The sequence below is a fragment of the Drosophila sechellia genome, chromosome 3R, assembly GCF_004382195.2.
Source record: "Drosophila sechellia strain sech25 chromosome 3R, ASM438219v1, whole genome shotgun sequence".
NCBI lineage: Eukaryota > Metazoa > Arthropoda > Insecta > Diptera > Drosophilidae > Drosophila > Drosophila sechellia.
In genome coordinates this window covers 30,171,798-30,188,394 of record NC_045952.1, presented here as the reverse complement: position 1 = coordinate 30,188,394, position 16,597 = coordinate 30,171,798, and the positions used below count along the sequence as shown (strand labels likewise).

The window sequence follows — 16,597 nt, the reverse complement described above, 5'->3', positions numbered from 1 at the left end:
TCGCACGTGCGATGGTTTCGGTATTTTTTCGCCGTACGAACAGCTGTTCGACTGTCAGTTTTATTCTTGCCTTCCGATCCGATGTTTATTAAATCAAATTCGACTTTTGAGTGTTCAAATGGCTGACAAAATTTGCGAAAGCTGGTCGTTCTCCCCTGCAGTCGAGTTTTTCTCCTGGACACTCTTGCATTTCTCATCCTGTCGCGCCGTCAATGGAACTTCCCGGAATATTGCATAATTGAGACTTCCCGGGCCTTCAAATTGGAACTTCGACTTTGCGTTAATTGACGGCTCGCACTGGAATTAACCTGCCAATTGCCTTCGATATTCCACACTACGCCAATTGAGCCGTTGATTTTTAATAACGAACCGTGGCGCGTTTGGCCACAGTGGCCCGGATCGGGAAATCTAATCGCCGCAGGGACCATAAAACAATTCGCAGAGCACACTCCGACTCCGAATATGAGCAGGTACCACAGAGGCCGAGGAGCTGGTAGCCCCACGAATCCAGCGGGGCCAGTCTACGGCGTGATCTCGACGTTGGACGACGCCACTCCGAGCCCCGCGGATTTCGCCAGGTAAGCGACCAATTACTGCTATCGCGTTTTGTTTACGCTTATTTCCCCTGAAGAGCGAAAACCAGTTTGGGATCAGGCTCAAATGCTGCGGGCGGGCTTTCTTTCCATCTCTTTTTCCAATTTTGGTTGGCTTATGTTATACGACCACATCGTGACACAGCAACTATAAGCCAACCATTGGGGTTACAATAATTTGAAAATTTTCCGTGTTCATGGTTTATTTTTGTTATCAGCATTTCTTGCCATAGTCTTGTACTTCACTTGCGAGCACTGTTGCTGTAATTAAACTGTAACTTGGAGTTTGCAAATTGTATGAATTTGTAAAACAAAATGATCTGCAGCAAAGAGTAAAAAGAATCAATACATCATTGTGGAAAGCTTTAGTTCTTTTTAGTCCTGCTTCTTAACCTAAGGATTTACTTTAGAGATGAAATGAATGCCTGTCAAGTTCCCGATTGTGATTCTTATCCCCTTCAGGCAGATACGTGCAGACATCGGCACTCCACTCGAATGGCCACAAATTAATTGAGTTAGCAGATTAGATGAGGATCGTATGTGACCGATGGCACACACTTAATATCACCTGAAAATAAGATTAGCGCAGAGATATATCCACTTTGGTATATCCAAAAGAAATCAATGGTATTACTGGGCACATTTTATTTTTTTTCGTCATCACACTTGGATCGCCCTTTAGATGGAATAAATGTATTGATGGGTGTATCCAATGGGAGGAGTGCAAAAGGAGCAGTTTGTTAATTTGAAAAGCTGACGCTTTCGGTTGATTCTATACAATTGTTACAAGATTCGCGTAAGGTTCATAATTATTATATACACACACACATTCATTCGTGTGAAACGTAACGTAAAGCCACAGAACCACTTTAATCGTATTCGCTCGGTTATCTGTCCAAAAGACAAACATAAACTGTAAATGCCATATGCTCGATAATGACTTTTTAAGGCTTATCTGAACCATTGAGAGAAATAAGCCCGTAATTCTGACCTGGGTGCCATAAACCTAGGCAACTAATAGTGTACAATGTTGCTTGCTAAAATTAGTTTTCGTTAATAAATATTCTTGAAAACATTGGGTGTTTAATTACATGTAGACATTCCCAATAATCTTATCACAATGTGAAAGGTAACTGATTTTTGAATTATTGCTAGCTCTTTGTATAGGCGTCTATCTAATCTCTTATTCTTTTTACAGATGCTCCTCTCTCGAGGCCAAGAAAAGTGAGCTGAGCTTGTTCCTTAACTGGGGAGTACCGCAAAAAAATATGGAGATAAGCTCGAAGCTAAGAAACCGCAGCTGGCTCGTCGACGTGCTGGCTATCTTCTTTGGCATAGGCACCTGGCTGGGCGTCAATGGCACCTTCATTCAGCTTCCGCTGCTGGTGGACGAGGCACCAGAGGGCTGGAGTCTGCCCTCTTACCTTAGCGTTATGGTCCAGATTGGCAACTTGGGCCCATTGCTGTACACTGCCATCCAGAAGTACTCGCCCAAGAAACTAAATGATGGTTGGACCATTCACGGAGTGCTCCTAGTGGGAGCCATATCGTGCTTGCTGACGGCGTTCTTCTACAACCAAACCGCTTTGGTCGCTGGCACGGATCACAGCTTAGCCCTCTTCTTGCTAACCTGCTTCACAGCGCTGAATGCCTGCACTAGCTCGGTGCTTTTTATGCCCTACATGGGACGCTTCAAGGAGCAGTACATGGTCACCTACTTTATTGGCGAGGGACTGAGTGGTCTTCTGCCCAGCGTGACGGCTTTGATCCAGGGCATCGGCGAGAGTGGCGACTGTGTACTGGTCAACGTAACCGAAAGCGGAGAGGAGGTCTACGAGCTGCAGAAGACACCTCCGAGATTCGATACCCGTGTTTTCTTCCTCATTCTTTTCGCGCTCATGGTGCTAGCCTATGTGGGGTATGCACTTCTGAATTCCCTCCCATTGGCCAAAAGGGAGTACGCCCAGGTGACCGTCAGTGAGGGCAACAAGTACGTTTACGGAGAGGCGGATAACCAGCAAGAAGCGGAAAAGCTGAGTAAAGGCCAGTACACATACCTGCTCCTTCTAATCGGTGCGATTTCGCTGTTCAGTAACGGAATGTTCGGCAGCATACAGTCCTACTCCAGTGCCCCGTACGGAGCCCAAGCGTACCACCTAGCAGCCACCCTGAGTGTGATAGCCAACCCGGTGGCCTGCTTCATGGCCATGTTCCTGCATTTTACCTCCCTGCGGATTATCACGGTGCTCTCTATCCTTGCGGGTCTGCTGACCAGCTATGTTTTCACCACGGCGGCCCTGAGTCCTCTTCCGCCTCTTCACGACCAGACCGTGGGTGCCGTACTCGTGGTCACAGCCTGGACTTTGCTGGTGGGGATTGTGAGCTACACGAAACTGGGAATCACAACGGTTATGCGGGCGCAGGGTGGACAATCGCTGGTCTGGGTGGGCGCCATTACGCAGCTAGGATCCGCTATCGGAGCAGTGGCCATCTTCTTTGCTATCAACTACTCGGACCTTTTCCAGGCCGCAGAGTCGAACTGCTAACCTCGCCACAAACTCGACGAGGCCAGGATTTCCAGGGATGCATCGTGATTTTATAAATGCTATTACTGTAGTTTAGTGTGATACTTTAATGAGTATTTCCACCTCACGTCACAATGAAGACAATACCTAATTACCTGAACTCGCGCTTTTTTATACAACAATTTGCAGTTGAATTGCAACAGTTCGTAGTTTTAAGTATAAAAGTCGATATCAACAAGTCCAAAGTTTCAAAAATTATAGACTTTGGCTCCTAAGTAAAGCATTTGAAACAGAAAACGTTTGAACCTAATATCTTCATTGTTTTGATTTAAAACCCAGCAAAATCAATTTCCTGTGTCGATATTAGTTGGCATAATATTCATTTAAATATTCTTTTTAAGGGGTATATTTATAGAGCTTTTGTCTGTTTATTATTTAAAGTATAATATGAAGGCTTGATTCATATACATCTCTCTTATACCAACTAAAATTTAATTTGGGAACATCCTTTTTTCTATAATCGTCCTTTACAATCGTACACCATTAAGTATTACTAGGCATAAAAAAGATACTTCTAAATGCAACTAAATTGCATTAAATGTGTTTAATGCTTGCTCTTCACCAATATCAGTTTTTTTACCGATCGGCCTTCGATTCGTTATTGGCCTGCTCCGGCTGCTCTACTTCGCTGTCTATGTCCCCCTCGTAGCCCGAATTTGTTTTCGAGGCAACGGGGAGGGGATTGTGCCCTTTGGACTCGAAGGACTCGTCCAAAGTGCAGCAGCTACAGAAGCACTCTTTAAAATGACGGCAGGTATCGCCCAGCTTCTCGGGTGCCGCATCTAAGACCTTGTTGAAGGCTTCAATCTTCTCGCGCAAGCTGCGGCTGGCACTGGGACACCCAAAGAGTTGACTTCCTTGTGGAGACGGCCGTGAAGATTCGCTGCCAATCTTTTCTAGAAAGCCGAGAACCTTCTCCAGAGAGTCTCGGGCACGATTGAAGTTCTCCAGGCTCTCCCGCAGAACTTGGCTCTCATTGAGGTGCTCAAATTCCATCAACAGACTTTGAATCTCGGTGAGGTCAGAAGGCAAGCTCATGCCCGCCACGCCGGAGGTCTGCGCGGCGTTCACCGCATTAACCGCCGCCTCGAAACCCACAATCAGGCGCTGAATCTTGGTGGCCTCGGCCTGGTGGCCACACCTCGCGAGCTGCATCATGTCATTCACATCGCCCACCTCCTTGAGCAACTTCACCGACGACTGCATTACCTTCTGATGCTCCTGAATGCCATGCCGCAAGCGGTCTTGCAAGTTGTGAAGGTATAAGAAGAGTTGACGCACCTGCTCCTTTTCATCGAAATTACTTAGAAAAACTGTGACGAAATCAGGATGGAGTAAATCTGACTTTGAGCATATTCAAATGTTGCATTTACATGTTAAGTACATGGCATTGCTAGAGAGGAGCTTAATTTTAATATAATTAAACACCTTCGGTCTTACCAGGTATTATATTTTCGCTCTTTGATGCTGAATTATCGTCGGTCATTGTTAAACGCTTGAGTCCACTAGAGATCCGAAAATCACTATAAATTTTGAAAACTGGTGACAAAACCTGATCAAATATGTTATTGTTTTAACTTAACTTTAGTTCAATCTTATGTCAATGTAAATCTCAAAGGTAAAATGATTTGAAAACCTGTTCGCGTTTGTCTCTTATCTCGGATTTGAGCCACCGCTGCTCCCCTTTTTCGATCGCCTTGGTCCCACTGTAGCTGGCTGGGCGAACAGCTGTTCGGTGGTTTCTCGGTTTGTATACTTTCTGCCTTAGTTTTGATTAGGGAGCGATGCGAAGTGATGATAAACCAGTCGAAACGAGTAGTTGTTCTCTATAAAGTACATACATTTGTGTTCGTTTTTCTGACTGAATCTTATAAGCTGCATGTAAAAGATTTGAACGTGCCTTTCTGGTCTTTAAGAGTGCGCAATTAAGGGATTGCATTGATGCAAAGCAGCGCGCCGCTGTTCCAGTTCGAAGCCCCATCGCAGTGAGAGCGATATGCGTGAACCTAGACCACTGCCCTGCTGGAGACCACAACAGAACCGGAATCAGAGTCCCAGTCCCTGAAAGGGGAGCATCTCGACCTCCGTGCAAAGAAACCCAGTTGACGGAGCCCGGAAAATGAGCCTTTGGAGGAACCTGCGCTCGCTGGAGACCCGCAATCTGGACGTGGCCCTTAGCCAGCGTGAGAACATATTGGTGGCTGGCCACCTTCCCTCGGCCATTTTTCGCGAGCGACTAAGTGCGGCTCAGAATCTCTACCAGCGCAACCTAACCGGTCACTACGGATGTGTAAATGCCCTGGAGTTCAGCTCGGGCGGTCAGTTCCTGGCTTCAGGTGAGTGGAGATACCTGTTGATATCCGCCTGCCCTCCCAGCTAATCAGTGCTTTCCTCGTCCACCAGGTGGCGACGACAAGAGGGTTCTACTGTGGAACATTGACCGCGAGCTTGTATCCAAGTTTGGAAAACCCCGCTCCATGAACGAGAAGCATGCCAGCAACATCTTCTGCCTGGGATTTGACACCCAAAATTCTTATATTTTTTCCGGGGGCAACGATGATTTGGTCATCCAGCATGACCTAGAAACGTGAGTTCCAAAGCGTTTAACGAGGCTTTGCTAAGAGTTCATAAATTCTAAACATTTGATTTGATTTTTTCATACTGACTGTTATGATTTAAATTTCTTTAGTTAACTAATTTATGCTAAACAATAACTGGTTATATCCCTTCTCTGTAAAGAGGGAAAATCCTGAACCACTTTTCGCACGATGGACCTGTTTATGGTTTAAGTGTAGACAGGATCAGTGGCCATCTCTTGAGCGTGGCCACGGAGCACGGCGAGATCCTAGTGTACGACCTAAGGGCAGGGAAGTCCGAACCCCTGGCAATCGCCAAGTTCAAGACGCCCTTTAACGCCGTGGAGTTTCACCCACTTAATGGTCATTTTCTGGCCACTGCCAACGCGAAAAGGGGAGCCATGCTCTGGGATCTAAGGCACCACCAGCAGTAAGTTTATCCTAGTATTTGCCTTATAGTCTTACTCACTCACTCATTGTGCACCAGGGCCCTGTGTCAGTTCAACTACATCCCGGAGTCCCCAAGCTGCATGAGCGTGCGCTTCAATTGCAATGGCACCCTTCTGCTCACCCTGCACCGCCGGCTACCGCCGATCCTGTACAGCCCAGGAGCCCCGGAGCCGTTGGCCACTTTCTACCATGACGAATACTTCAACTCCTGCACTATGAAGAGTTGCACATTTGCGGGGCCGCAGGACGAGCTGGTGGTCTCAGGCTCGGACAACTTCAACATGTTTATCTGGCGCCTGGAAGGAGTGGACTGTGAGTTAGCTAAGGGATTCAGCTTGCAGATTCCTCAAATGATTGTTGTTATTTTATCAGTGGATGAAAAGAACCAGTGGATGGAGACTACTCCCGTAATTCTCGCTGGTCACCGTTCCATCGTCAACCAGGTGCGATACAATCGCGAACGCTGCTTACTCGCCTCCTCTGGCGTGGAGAAGATCATTAAGGTAGGTTGGGTAAGCCTATATCGCTCCTAATAATAATAAAATCGATAACATAGCTGTGGAGTCCATTTGCCCAGCAGGGCTGGGAAGGATCCCTTACCCAAGCCGAAGCCCTGCCCTACTGCACACGCGCACTGCATCGCGAGTCATCGGATCATGTGTCCCAGGACTTCAGTGCCCGTAACACCGACGAGGACCAGGTAATGCTGGCCTTCTTCGATACTTTGGTGCAGCACGAGCTTGAGTCCTGGAGCACTGTGGACAATCAGAACAGCTCTAAAAGCAGCACACACACATCGACGTGTAGCGAGGTCAGTTCCCCAACTGAAGAGCCCAGCGACGAGGAGCGCGATTGGGATCAGGACCCTCAGACTGACCGGGACCAAAACGAGGAAAATGTGCAAGACCAGGATATCGATACGCCTAACGTCAGCGAACTGAGCTGGCAGACTTATCCGAACCGTATCTTCTACCTAATCGCTAAAAAGCGCCGCGCCTTACTTCAGTTAGCGGTTAGGGGCACTTCTCGACATCCGCGCAACGTGGACCAGTTGCTCCAGAGGCTGCTTGGCGAACAAAAGCAGGCTGCCACGCAGGCGCGGATCAGCGACTGGCTTGAGGAGACGCAGCGTCTCTTCGGCGACGACGAGCTACCCACCACATCAGCGGAGGCTGCAGCCCGGGAGCAGCGACGACGAGACGGCGTTCTGTTCTGTCGAAATCGGAGGACACAGGAATTTAAAATAGGTAAGGCCGGTGGCGGTGCACTATTCGTAGACTTTAATAGAATTATCATAATATTAATGGGTTAATTACTTGGGGCTATGCAATTTTCGTTTACGACCCAACAAAATCTCCGCCATGCAAACAATAGCTGAAAGTAGACATCCAATAGTGAGGGCGTAAAAAGCGAGCTGGACGTCGGACAAGGTGAGCACCTTCCACCGTCCTACGTCTAGTTCGGCCAAGTATTCGGGGAACCGTTGGATGCTCCATTTGGCGCGCTCCTTCGCCTCCCCTGTCCATAAGCCGACGACTCCCCCCGCCACGAGGCGCAGTACGATTCGGTTGACCTCCTCTAAATAAGGCGAGGGACGAGGCAGCACATAGGCAACGTGATAGTTCTTGGGACACTCGGGGATTTTATGCACTTTCTTAGTCATCACGTATCGAATGTCACTCAGCTGCAAACTGGCGGATCGGGTGACGCCCGCGAATCCTCCTCTCTTCGACACCATTTCAATTAGTCGCTCCTCGCCCTCGGCCACCAGCATCATCTTGGCATCCAATCGACGGTAGACCTCTGAGTCGTGACCATAGAAGAGATCATCCTTAAAGGCAGGATGTTTTATGTAAATAGGCTGGCCAGACTCATCCAATTCCCTCAAGGTATTTGCATCTCGGTAGTAAAGAGGTCTTATGTAAACTGTTGCCAGACTGGACTCAAGCAAGGCTCCAAAAATCACGCTCACCAGGCACAGAGAAGCCACAAAGATGCGTTCCGAGTGAAAGGGGGGAAAACGACCCACATTCACACGCACCCAAACGACCCATGTGTCGATGAAAATGCGTCGCGCCGCTCCGAAGTAACTAATCCGCGTAGCCCGTGAACCATCCGGTATGCGTTCTATACAAAGAATTAGATTTACGGCTCTAAGAATAAGCCAGACTAGGGCTCCTAGCAGACCCACCAGCAGAAAGCATAACCACACGTCCGTGTGAACAGCGAAAAGAGGCAAAATGGATTGCGGAATTCTCTGTGCTTTCTTCACGTACAAGCAAAGCTCATCCATGTAAACGGCCGCACTGAACTGGATGTGCGTAGTAAGATAGTCCTTGACAAAGAATCCGGCAAAGATGATGTCCACCTCTCCGCGGTGAGCGCGACCGACGCCGCCACTATATTCTCCATTTGCCAGCCGACCGCCAAAAAATTCATCATCCGGCCACAGATAATCAGCTGTGAAGTTCAGTTGCCTCGCCACGGTTGTGGCCAATTTAGCATCCGCTCCTGTTACACTTAGGACCTTGTTTTCGCCGTCTCCAATCACACTTGAATAAACTGAATCGAAAATGTATATTCTCAAATGGTAACCCTCAAGATTCTTGTAGATTCTTGAATAGGTTTTGGAATCTTGAACCACCACTAAACTCCGCGTAAAGGGATTGAAGAGAAGTACACTTTCCTTGCGTAATTGGACGTAGTAAATCCGGCTATGCCCATGCTGAAGCCAAACATCGGCCGCGAACTCCATTAATAGTACATCGTCCTCAATTGGGTAATTCTCTAAAGCCAATAAGTAGAAGCCATCTGTGTTAACCAAACTGGTCCGGATTTCCTGCATTTGATGTACGCCAGCAAAAATGAAAAAATGATGTCTCATTATTTCTGCTCTTGACGGAACTTCCTCCTTTTTCACACTAATTTTGATGGAGCTCTTTTCTTGCACCATCAAAAACTGAACAAGATCATTGCCTCCGTCTTCCGAACTCCTTAGATGCAGTTCAAGGCCGCCCTCAAGCTGCTCCACAATGGAGGTCAGGACTCGCTTGTAGTCCGTGTTATTGGCTTGACCAAGGGCTCCTCCCACTAGCGCCAGCATAATTAGCTGCAAAGTCGCCGCCATGTCAGGAGTTACTGAACCGTCGACTGAGATTGTGGAGCGTACAATAGCATGGGTTCGGGATACTAGGGTGCAGGTCGACTGACATCCTGTTGGACAAGTGTTTGTTTAGTGTCAGAGCCACTGACACCCGAGGGCGGACTGCTACCCACAATTATTGGCAAGTATCCGGGGTTTGTTGACACAACCTGACTTAGCCCCATGACTTGTCCATTTATGCGTGCACAATGAAATTCTCTTCTGTTACAGCCACCTTTCGGGATTTATTGATATGTAAATTATTCGGGTGAAACGATTTTCTTTACATTTAAGCGACTTTCCCAATTAAACATTTGAAATACTATAAGATTATATTTCCCTATTTTAGTCGAAACGCCAAAATCCAGAATCACTCAAAGAATACGAAAGCGAAAATTAAGACAGCCTATTCAGACCACAAAACACAGAAGAGCGACTGGTCCACGCACCACCGAGATAGACGAGAGCAGCTCCTCAAGCGACACCAGGGCTACCTACGACTCCGATGATGAGATCTCGTCAGGCGACAATAACAACAATACCAATGAAAGGAAAAGCGTCCAAACGGACGATGATGGAGACAACTCCTCCACAACTTCGTTCACCTCCATGGAGGCCCAGTTTTCTCAGGCTCCCAGCACGTCCAGTTCTTTTCTTTTTCACCAAATGGAGAGCAACAACAACAGCCAGCTTACGTCCAACCAAAATCACAAGGCAGTAAATGGACTTATTCCGGATAATTGTAATACTGAGTCAACAGCATCCACATCGTCATCCATGTAGGTCGTACGCATATGAAAGCAAAGATTCCTCTTTTAAATATCTTCCTCAGCGTAAATATGTTTTTATAGGAGAAAACACCATTCACCTTTATTTTTAATGTCCACTGAAACACACACATAAAAAGTAATAACAACGCAGTATCCACCACTTTTTTGCTCGATTAAAAAATAATTTTGCATGTTAGGTTCTTTAAGCGATCCAGTTTGCGTTCAAATCGTCTGTTTTAAAAACTGGCAAACTCCATCTCACCATTTTTTATGGGTTTACACGGAGCTAAGCTCCTTTAAAATTTGTATTAATTTACTTTTAGCTTTTTACACCTCCAACATCATTGATTTATTAAATAAAATTTTATTTACTTATTTATTTTGAATCGTTTGTTTCCGCTCACTTCATTTATTGATTGTGGAATTTTCGTAGTGTCTACAATAATTTATAAATACATAAAGTCTCATAAACCAACAGATAAGGATTTTTGCATATGCGTGTGCTGAACTTAGAACTGACATGCACGAAAATAAAGATCTTTAAATACACTTAATATTTGTGCTTAAATATATATGGTTTTCAACTACGGCTTAGAGTAGACTAACTAATTTACACGATAGCTGGTGGAGATCAGTGTCCGACTCAGCAAGCTTTGACTTCCTCGTTCATATCGCTAGGCCTAAACGGTAGCTGCATGTCCCTACATCGATCGATCACGAATCGCTCTAGTTGACAACCAGCGCTGCAACGGATTCAAGATGAAGGATTAACGAGTACACTTACGGATTATCCCAATTTACTCACTCGTATATTTCGTTGCCTTCTACGTTGTACAAATCGCAGTTTCTAAACACCAATTGAATGTCGCTGAGCAGCTCCTCGTTCAGCTGGTAGGCTCCCATGTTTAGCTTGGACTTGATTTTAGCTAGATCCATGGGCGTCTTGATGATCTGATGGTAGTCGGGAACCTCCGATGTCAGCACTGGTCGCAGAAACGGCCAAGCGGCCTTGTGCTTCATGATTTGCTCAAGCAGATCGTACAAGGCGGCACTGTTCAACGGCAGGTGCTCGTTCGTCCGACGCCCGCTTCTCCGATGGTTGTTGTTATTGACGCTGCTGTTGTTATTATTGTTGTTGTTGTTGCCGTTGCTTGGGCGGGCGGACTTGTCGACAGATAGGCGCAAAGAGTTACGGGGTCGCTTGGCTTTTGGCTCCTCCTCATCGGGGTCATGATCACCATTCACTTGTGGGTTAGAAATTACACGGGCTATAAGTGAGCTAGTTAAGAATGAGAAATTTGTGGACTTACTGTTACTGTGCCGACGCCTAGGTCGTTGTGGTATCGGCTTGCAGGTTTTACAAACGAAATCTGTGCGCGGCGGTCGCTTGAGGTGGACACATTCCAGGTGGAAGAATTGCCTGCATTGCACACATTTGATCTCACCGCCATCGTAGAAACACTTCTGACACACCTTCTCCTCATCTCTGTGGATTTGCAATGGGTTCATTATTTAAATTACATTTTCTATTCAGTTTTTAACTTACGACTCGTCTTCGATCGTATCTTCACCGGCTGTTAAGGAAGCGTCATCGCTGATGTCTCCGCTGTCAACGTCTTCCTGGGCATGTTCTTCAATCTCTTTCGATGTAAGTCTTCTGCTGGTTGGCCGTGTGCGGGGCCGCCTTAAAGTTCGCCCATTGACTCTAGAAGATGAGGTGGTAGAGGCCACACTTTCGTCGTCCTCAACGTCCTCATCATGTTTTTCGTTCTCGTGCTCCGCATCCTCATCCGTCATATCGTCATCCTTTTTATCTTCCTCTTCTTCGTCTGTAGCTTCCTCCTCCTCCTCTTCTACGATAAACCTGCGTTTCTTCTTTGTCGTTTGCTTTTTATCCTTTTCGGTTAGACCATTGTTGAGACCCAGACTCTTCACGCAATCATTGCAATACCAGTTGCCCGGGGGTACAGACCTGAGCTTAGGCTTCAGGCAGAACATGTGAGTGCCAGCGTTGCATTCATCGCACAGCAGCATCTTCTCCGGATCGCTGCCACGCCTGCATACCTTGCATAATGACTTATTGGTAGAACGCCTCCACTGAATACAGTCGTGCAAGATGTTTAGGTGCAGAAAAACTTGAGCAAAGCTTGTACTTTCCATTAGCGAAACTTCCCACTGGTGCAAACGAGAGTCACAGGCAAGTTTTAAAGCCTCCTGCTTGGGGTCCCACTTCTTCATGCCATAGGGTTCCTTCAGGAACCGCTTTCCAATAGCTTGCTCCACTTGGAGAAGGGCCGAGGCCATGTTATGCACGGCGATGGGAATCGAGACATCATTCGTATGCTGACCCTCCTCATCGTCGCTGTCTGGTAGGGGTTTTGTGTCTGCAGAAGCTGCCAAATACATGCCAGGATCGCGATATGGTTTCCTGGCATATTTACCTAACAGAGCACCATCGTCCTCCTCGTGAGTTTCGTGGGATTCGTTGTCAGAACCAGCCTCGTCTTCCAACTTGCCACCCGGGCCCCACTGCAACTTGCACTGGGCGTCGTAATTGCCTCGAAGCAAGTCACTTCGCCACTTTTCCATATCCTTGACTTTCAGGCGGCCGAGATCACCAGTGTAAATATCATTTTCAAATTGAATAATTCGATCCACCAAATGCAAGCGCATCACTTCGTTTAGATCGGTCCCATTCGGTAACCCAAAATTTGCTTCTCCGTATTTACGGTGAGTTTCAGATTCCATCGCCGCCATAAACTTCTTGCGCATTGTTTCGTTTTCCAGACTTAGCAAGTCTACTGGGCAGGTCTTAGCATGCTGTTCGATTAAGGAGCGCAGAACGGATAGCTCTTGAAGTAGTTCGTATTCACGGAGACCATTCGAATTGAGAGCCTTAATTAATTCATCGATCTCTTCGGTTTTGTAAATATATGACCAACGCTGCCGTTGCCCATTTCTTGAATCATGCACAATACAAGATCGTTTGTCACCACTGCACATCATAAGCTCGAAATGAGTGGGAGCCTCTGGAGGATCAGATTCGACATCCATGGGTTCTGCACTGCCGTTAAGTCGATGCTCCTGGTTCTCCTTGTTCTCCAGAGAGTGCTTCGCCTTTTTCTTGGTCTTCTTTTCGTCGTCACCGTAGAGTTTGAGTAGATATACCCTTAAGTCCTTGCGATTCTTTGGCAATGCAGCCTGCTGACGAATTTCTATTTGGGACTTATTTGTTATTGGTTGCTCCAAACAAGTGTCAAGGCTGTCCGACGAATGCTCGACAAAGATTCCAGGCATAGACTCCAAAACATAATATTTCCTGTAGCACCTATCCATGCCTAAGTAAACCAAAAAATTGAATAGTTGCGAATGCAACTTAAGCATCTGCAACTCGTGCTTGCGATGTTGCTGATCCGATTGGGCGTGTAGCTCGGTAATACTCTTCTTCAATTTCTCGACCAACGCTTCTCTCTTTTCAGGCTCAACTCCATTCACCTCCAGGTGGTGCGTCTGCGTAAGTTTTTTCCTGTTTATCTCTACGGCGGCTAATCTCTTATTTTCCGCGACAACTAGAGCTCGTAGATCTTGCCTGGCCTTTGTTGTTTGCTCCATACGCTCCTCAATCAAGTTAATCGTGCCCGAGTACGTCAGAATTTGGGACATCAGGCAGCGAATCAGGAGCATTATATCCTTAAACTTTAGTTGATATATGGAATGGTTCTTAAGAATGCGCAGGATGTGCGAGTGTTCCAGACGTAGTTCCAGACCTGGATCTTCTTTTGACGAGTAGCCATTCCGGTACATGACTCTCCAGCGCTCCGCCTTTTCATTCACAAAAGCTCCGGATCCAAGTAGATGCAGTCGTAGCACTTCACTGAGAGTCAGTGCATCTAATGGTAGTTCATTTACCTATTGCGAAAAGAAAATTAGTTTAGATAACACACGTCGGAACAAAGTATTAACCTTAAAGGAAAAGTGCCTCTTGGTGTATAGGTGACTTTTGGCGGCCTGCGCCATACTCCAATAGGGCTCCTGAGTTTGGGCAGCCCGATCGAGATAGGTCACTGCGCATTCCTCCTCCTCTTCTTTTTGCAGATCGAAAACAGTGCCAAGCAGAACGAGGAGGATGTCCGATAGTGGGCCCGCAATCTCACGAGCAGTTAGTGCTCGTGTCATCTCGTAGAAGCTGAGGTTCTGACGAAACACCTCGATGCCGGACAACAATCCTGTGTACGTGTGCATAAACTCGCGCATCATGAAGGCATCACCCAGGAGGTGCTCAGGCAGCAGTGTGACGATCTGTCTGTAGCGGGGCAGGACTTTCTGGTCGGTTCGCTCTAGGTCGTCCGTCTTTTGAAGCAGCAAATTACATTCGTTTTCAACGCGTTCCATTAACTGTGCCTTCTTTTCCGCCTTTTGCCTTTCCAACTCAATAAGCTTGGCCTCTTTTTCTCGCTTAACCCGCTCCATTTCCTCTGCCAGAGATTTAGCATCAGACTTGGCCTTCGCCTTTGACTTTGCAGCCGTTGCTTCATCGGCGACAATATATTTGTTGAGAGTCGATTGCTTCTTGGCGTCTTTGGTGTTAGGTTTTTTAATCTTAGCAGGAGAATAGCGTGGCATTTTGCCAATGAAAATTGTGGAGAAGTTTATCCCAGGGTTTGTCACGTACTGCTTGTATGCCTCTGGCTTGGGCCGAAGAAGTCCGTCCACCCGCGATACATTGCTCTTTATAAACATACTCAGGTTTTCCAGGTTGAACTCCATGCGCGACCGACGTATTTGCTTAAATGGCAGCTCAATCTCTGCACTGGGATCACCCTTGTTTGGTCGTAGTCTGTAGACCAGGTTGTCCGTGTCCTCGTAGATACCATTGAGTGGTTCTGGCATATTTTTGTCCAACTTGACACCCAACACCGTGTACGTGGAGTTCTTCTTAGCTTGCACCTCCTCGCCGATGAAGTAGCGCTTGCGCAGGAATTTGGCAACTATCATGTTCAAGGTGTTGACCGCAGACTGTTGGGCGTGCTCCACAACCAGAAGGACGGGTGCCCGAAGGCTCTGTTTGAACTGCTCCATCTTCTTCCGGGCCACCCGCTCACTTTTGACCGCCTCCTCGTAGGTGAGGTTCTCCTTGCCGGTGGCCTCGCACTGCCACACCGTTGAGTTGATCACCATCACGTGCCGGAAGTAGTTTCTGGATAGAGAAAATCAATAGAACAGTGTAAGTGGTTTTTAAGGTCAATTAATTTTGATATTATTCAATCTTGTCACATTAAGACATATTTAGTATGTTGGCTATTTATAATAATAGAATTAAAGATTGCTGATCTTAACAAGATCTAAAAGGATCGTATAAGTCAACAAATTCCAAATTTGAGAGCGCGCGCTTTGTTTGGTTTTTAAGGTCAATTTATTTTGATATTATTCAATCTTGTCACATTAAGACATATTTAGTATGTTGGTTATTTATCATAATAGAATAAAAGATTGCTGATCTTAACAAGATCTAAAAGGATCGTATAAGTCAACAAATTCCAAATTCGAGAGCGCGCGCTTTGTTTGGCACCAGGTGGCAACTCCGCGAGCAGCTGTTCGGCGGCAGCTGTAATTTCTTCCCGCCACCGAACAGCGTTTTTTCGCCTTTGGCCCACGAGACTCGCACACTACTGCACCTCTACGTACACACACACACACACTGTATGGTGATGTACGGTACATCGTGTGCAAATGATTTTGCAGCGTCGCTTTTGTTGTATACTTTAGCGCAGCGTCCACCTAAAGGCAGGAGAAGGGAAGGGGCAGTTGCACGAATGGTAGCAGGATGCACTTACTCATAGTCGCGAAAAATGCGCTTAGTGATGTAGCAGCAGAAGACCTGGTCGTTGTCGTGAAATGTTTCGTTCTTGCCCTCCTTCTGATTCAGGTCGAATCCTTCCCGCTTGCAAATGGGCATGTTTGGTGTTTTTTTGCTCTTGAATGTCCGAAATATTAAATAGCAGTCCTTGCAAGTGCACGTTTAACAGTTCACAATAAAAACAACCGCGGCGCAACTGATAAATTTTACAACGCCAAGCGACAAGCGCAAAAGGCGCCCAAATTTTCACGCCTTTTTGGAGGGGCTTTCGATGCAAACGGTTTTCCAGCGATACGCGCGTTGATTTCCGACGCAAGTATACAAGCTGTCGGTGGTCGACACTATTCCGGCAATTTCCACTATGTTTGTGGCTGGCTTCCTCAACACCAACTACTTAAATCCGTTTATTTTCCAGCGCACAAACTATTTTCACGCGCATATTTTGGGGCCTATCGCTCTTCGACATTAAACTATCGGTTATCGAGTTTTTGCGAACAATGTTACCGAACTTCACGAGCGCAGAAAACCGTAAGGACGCGGTCGGATGGATGTCAATAGTTCGATAAGTAGTCCAGAATAATATAACGGTATAATTTATGTTGGTTGTGACTTTTTAAAAAAAAA

At 46.6% G+C, this 16,597-nt stretch overlaps 5 protein-coding genes across 5 annotated transcripts; 2 read left to right on the top strand and 3 right to left on the bottom strand.

Annotated features, from left to right (window-relative positions):
• Window positions 1-41: 41 nt before the first annotated feature.
• On the top strand, window positions 42-3,430 carry LOC116801681 (solute carrier family 52, riboflavin transporter, member 3-A). The gene is made up of 2 exons (XM_032722735.1): window positions 42-578; window positions 1,792-3,430. Exons 1-2 carry the CDS (start codon window positions 463-465, stop codon window positions 3,137-3,139), a joined length of 1,464 nt encoding a protein of 487 aa, XP_032578626.1. The 5' UTR covers window positions 42-462; the 3' UTR covers window positions 3,140-3,430.
• Window positions 3,431-3,678: 248 nt separating this feature from the next.
• Window positions 3,679-4,771, bottom strand: LOC6619537. The gene is made up of 2 exons (XM_032722737.1): window positions 4,619-4,771; window positions 3,679-4,491 (listed from the first exon to the last, which is right to left on the bottom strand). The coding sequence occupies exons 1-2, from the start codon at window positions 4,662-4,664 to the stop codon at window positions 3,755-3,757; spliced, it is 783 nt and encodes a 260-aa protein (XP_032578628.1). The 5' UTR covers window positions 4,665-4,771; the 3' UTR covers window positions 3,679-3,754.
• Window positions 4,772-4,777: 6 nt separating this feature from the next.
• Window positions 4,778-10,670, top strand: LOC6619536 (DDB1- and CUL4-associated factor 5). The gene is made up of 7 exons (XM_032722722.1): window positions 4,778-5,514; window positions 5,582-5,765; window positions 5,918-6,184; window positions 6,242-6,516; window positions 6,577-6,707; window positions 6,761-7,451; window positions 9,696-10,670. Exons 1-7 carry the CDS (start codon window positions 5,298-5,300, stop codon window positions 10,127-10,129), a joined length of 2,199 nt encoding a protein of 732 aa, XP_032578613.1. The 5' UTR covers window positions 4,778-5,297; the 3' UTR covers window positions 10,130-10,670.
• LOC6619535 lies at window positions 7,517-9,331 on the bottom strand. The gene has a single exon (XM_002043714.1). The coding sequence runs from the start codon at window positions 9,329-9,331 to the stop codon at window positions 7,517-7,519; it is 1,815 nt and encodes a 604-aa protein (XP_002043750.1).
• LOC6619533 (bromodomain adjacent to zinc finger domain protein 1A) lies at window positions 10,441-16,446 on the bottom strand. The gene is made up of 6 exons (XM_002043712.2): window positions 15,951-16,446; window positions 14,080-15,313; window positions 11,663-14,025; window positions 11,427-11,602; window positions 10,922-11,360; window positions 10,441-10,859 (listed from the first exon to the last, which is right to left on the bottom strand). Exons 1-6 carry the CDS (start codon window positions 16,070-16,072, stop codon window positions 10,760-10,762), a joined length of 4,434 nt encoding a protein of 1,477 aa, XP_002043748.2. The 5' UTR covers window positions 16,073-16,446; the 3' UTR covers window positions 10,441-10,759.
• Window positions 16,447-16,597: the final 151 nt, after the last annotated feature.

What these genes read in the sequence shown, in the direction of transcription:
- LOC116801681 (XM_032722735.1), top strand. Translation starts at nt 463, where the DNA reads ATGAGCAGGTACCACAGAGGCCGAGGAGCTGGTAGCCCCACGAATCCA. An exon ending in AGCCCCGCGGATTTCGCCAG is followed by an intron (nt 579 to 1,791) that starts GTAAGCGACCAA and finishes TTCTTTTTACAG; the next exon opens with ATGCTCCTCTCTCGAGGCCA.
- LOC6619537 (XM_032722737.1), bottom strand. Translation starts at nt 4,664, where the DNA reads ATGACCGACGATAATTCAGCATCAAAGAGCGAAAATATAATACCTG. An exon ending in GAGCGAAAATATAATACCTG is followed by an intron (nt 4,492 to 4,618) that starts GTAAGACCGAAG and finishes ATTTCGTCACAG; the next exon opens with TTTTTCTAAGTAATTTCGAT.
- LOC6619536 (XM_032722722.1), top strand. Translation starts at nt 5,298, where the DNA reads ATGAGCCTTTGGAGGAACCTGCGCTCGCTGGAGACCCGCAATCTGGAC. An exon ending in CGGTCAGTTCCTGGCTTCAG is followed by an intron (nt 5,515 to 5,581) that starts GTGAGTGGAGAT and finishes CTCGTCCACCAG; the next exon opens with GTGGCGACGACAAGAGGGTT. An exon ending in GCGCCTGGAAGGAGTGGACT is followed by an intron (nt 6,517 to 6,576) that starts GTGAGTTAGCTA and finishes TTATTTTATCAG; the next exon opens with TGGATGAAAAGAACCAGTGG.
- LOC6619535 (XM_002043714.1), bottom strand. Translation starts at nt 9,331, where the DNA reads ATGGCGGCGACTTTGCAGCTAATTATGCTGGCGCTAGTGGGAGGAGCC.
- LOC6619533 (XM_002043712.2), bottom strand. Translation starts at nt 16,072, where the DNA reads ATGCCCATTTGCAAGCGGGAAGGATTCGACCTGAATCAGAAGGAGGGC. An exon ending in AGAGGCACTTTTCCTTTAAG is followed by an intron (nt 14,026 to 14,079) that starts GTTAATACTTTG and finishes TTTTCGCAATAG; the next exon opens with GTAAATGAACTACCATTAGA. An exon ending in GAAGGCAACGAAATATACGA is followed by an intron (nt 10,860 to 10,921) that starts GTGAGTAAATTG and finishes AATCCGTTGCAG; the next exon opens with CGCTGGTTGTCAACTAGAGC.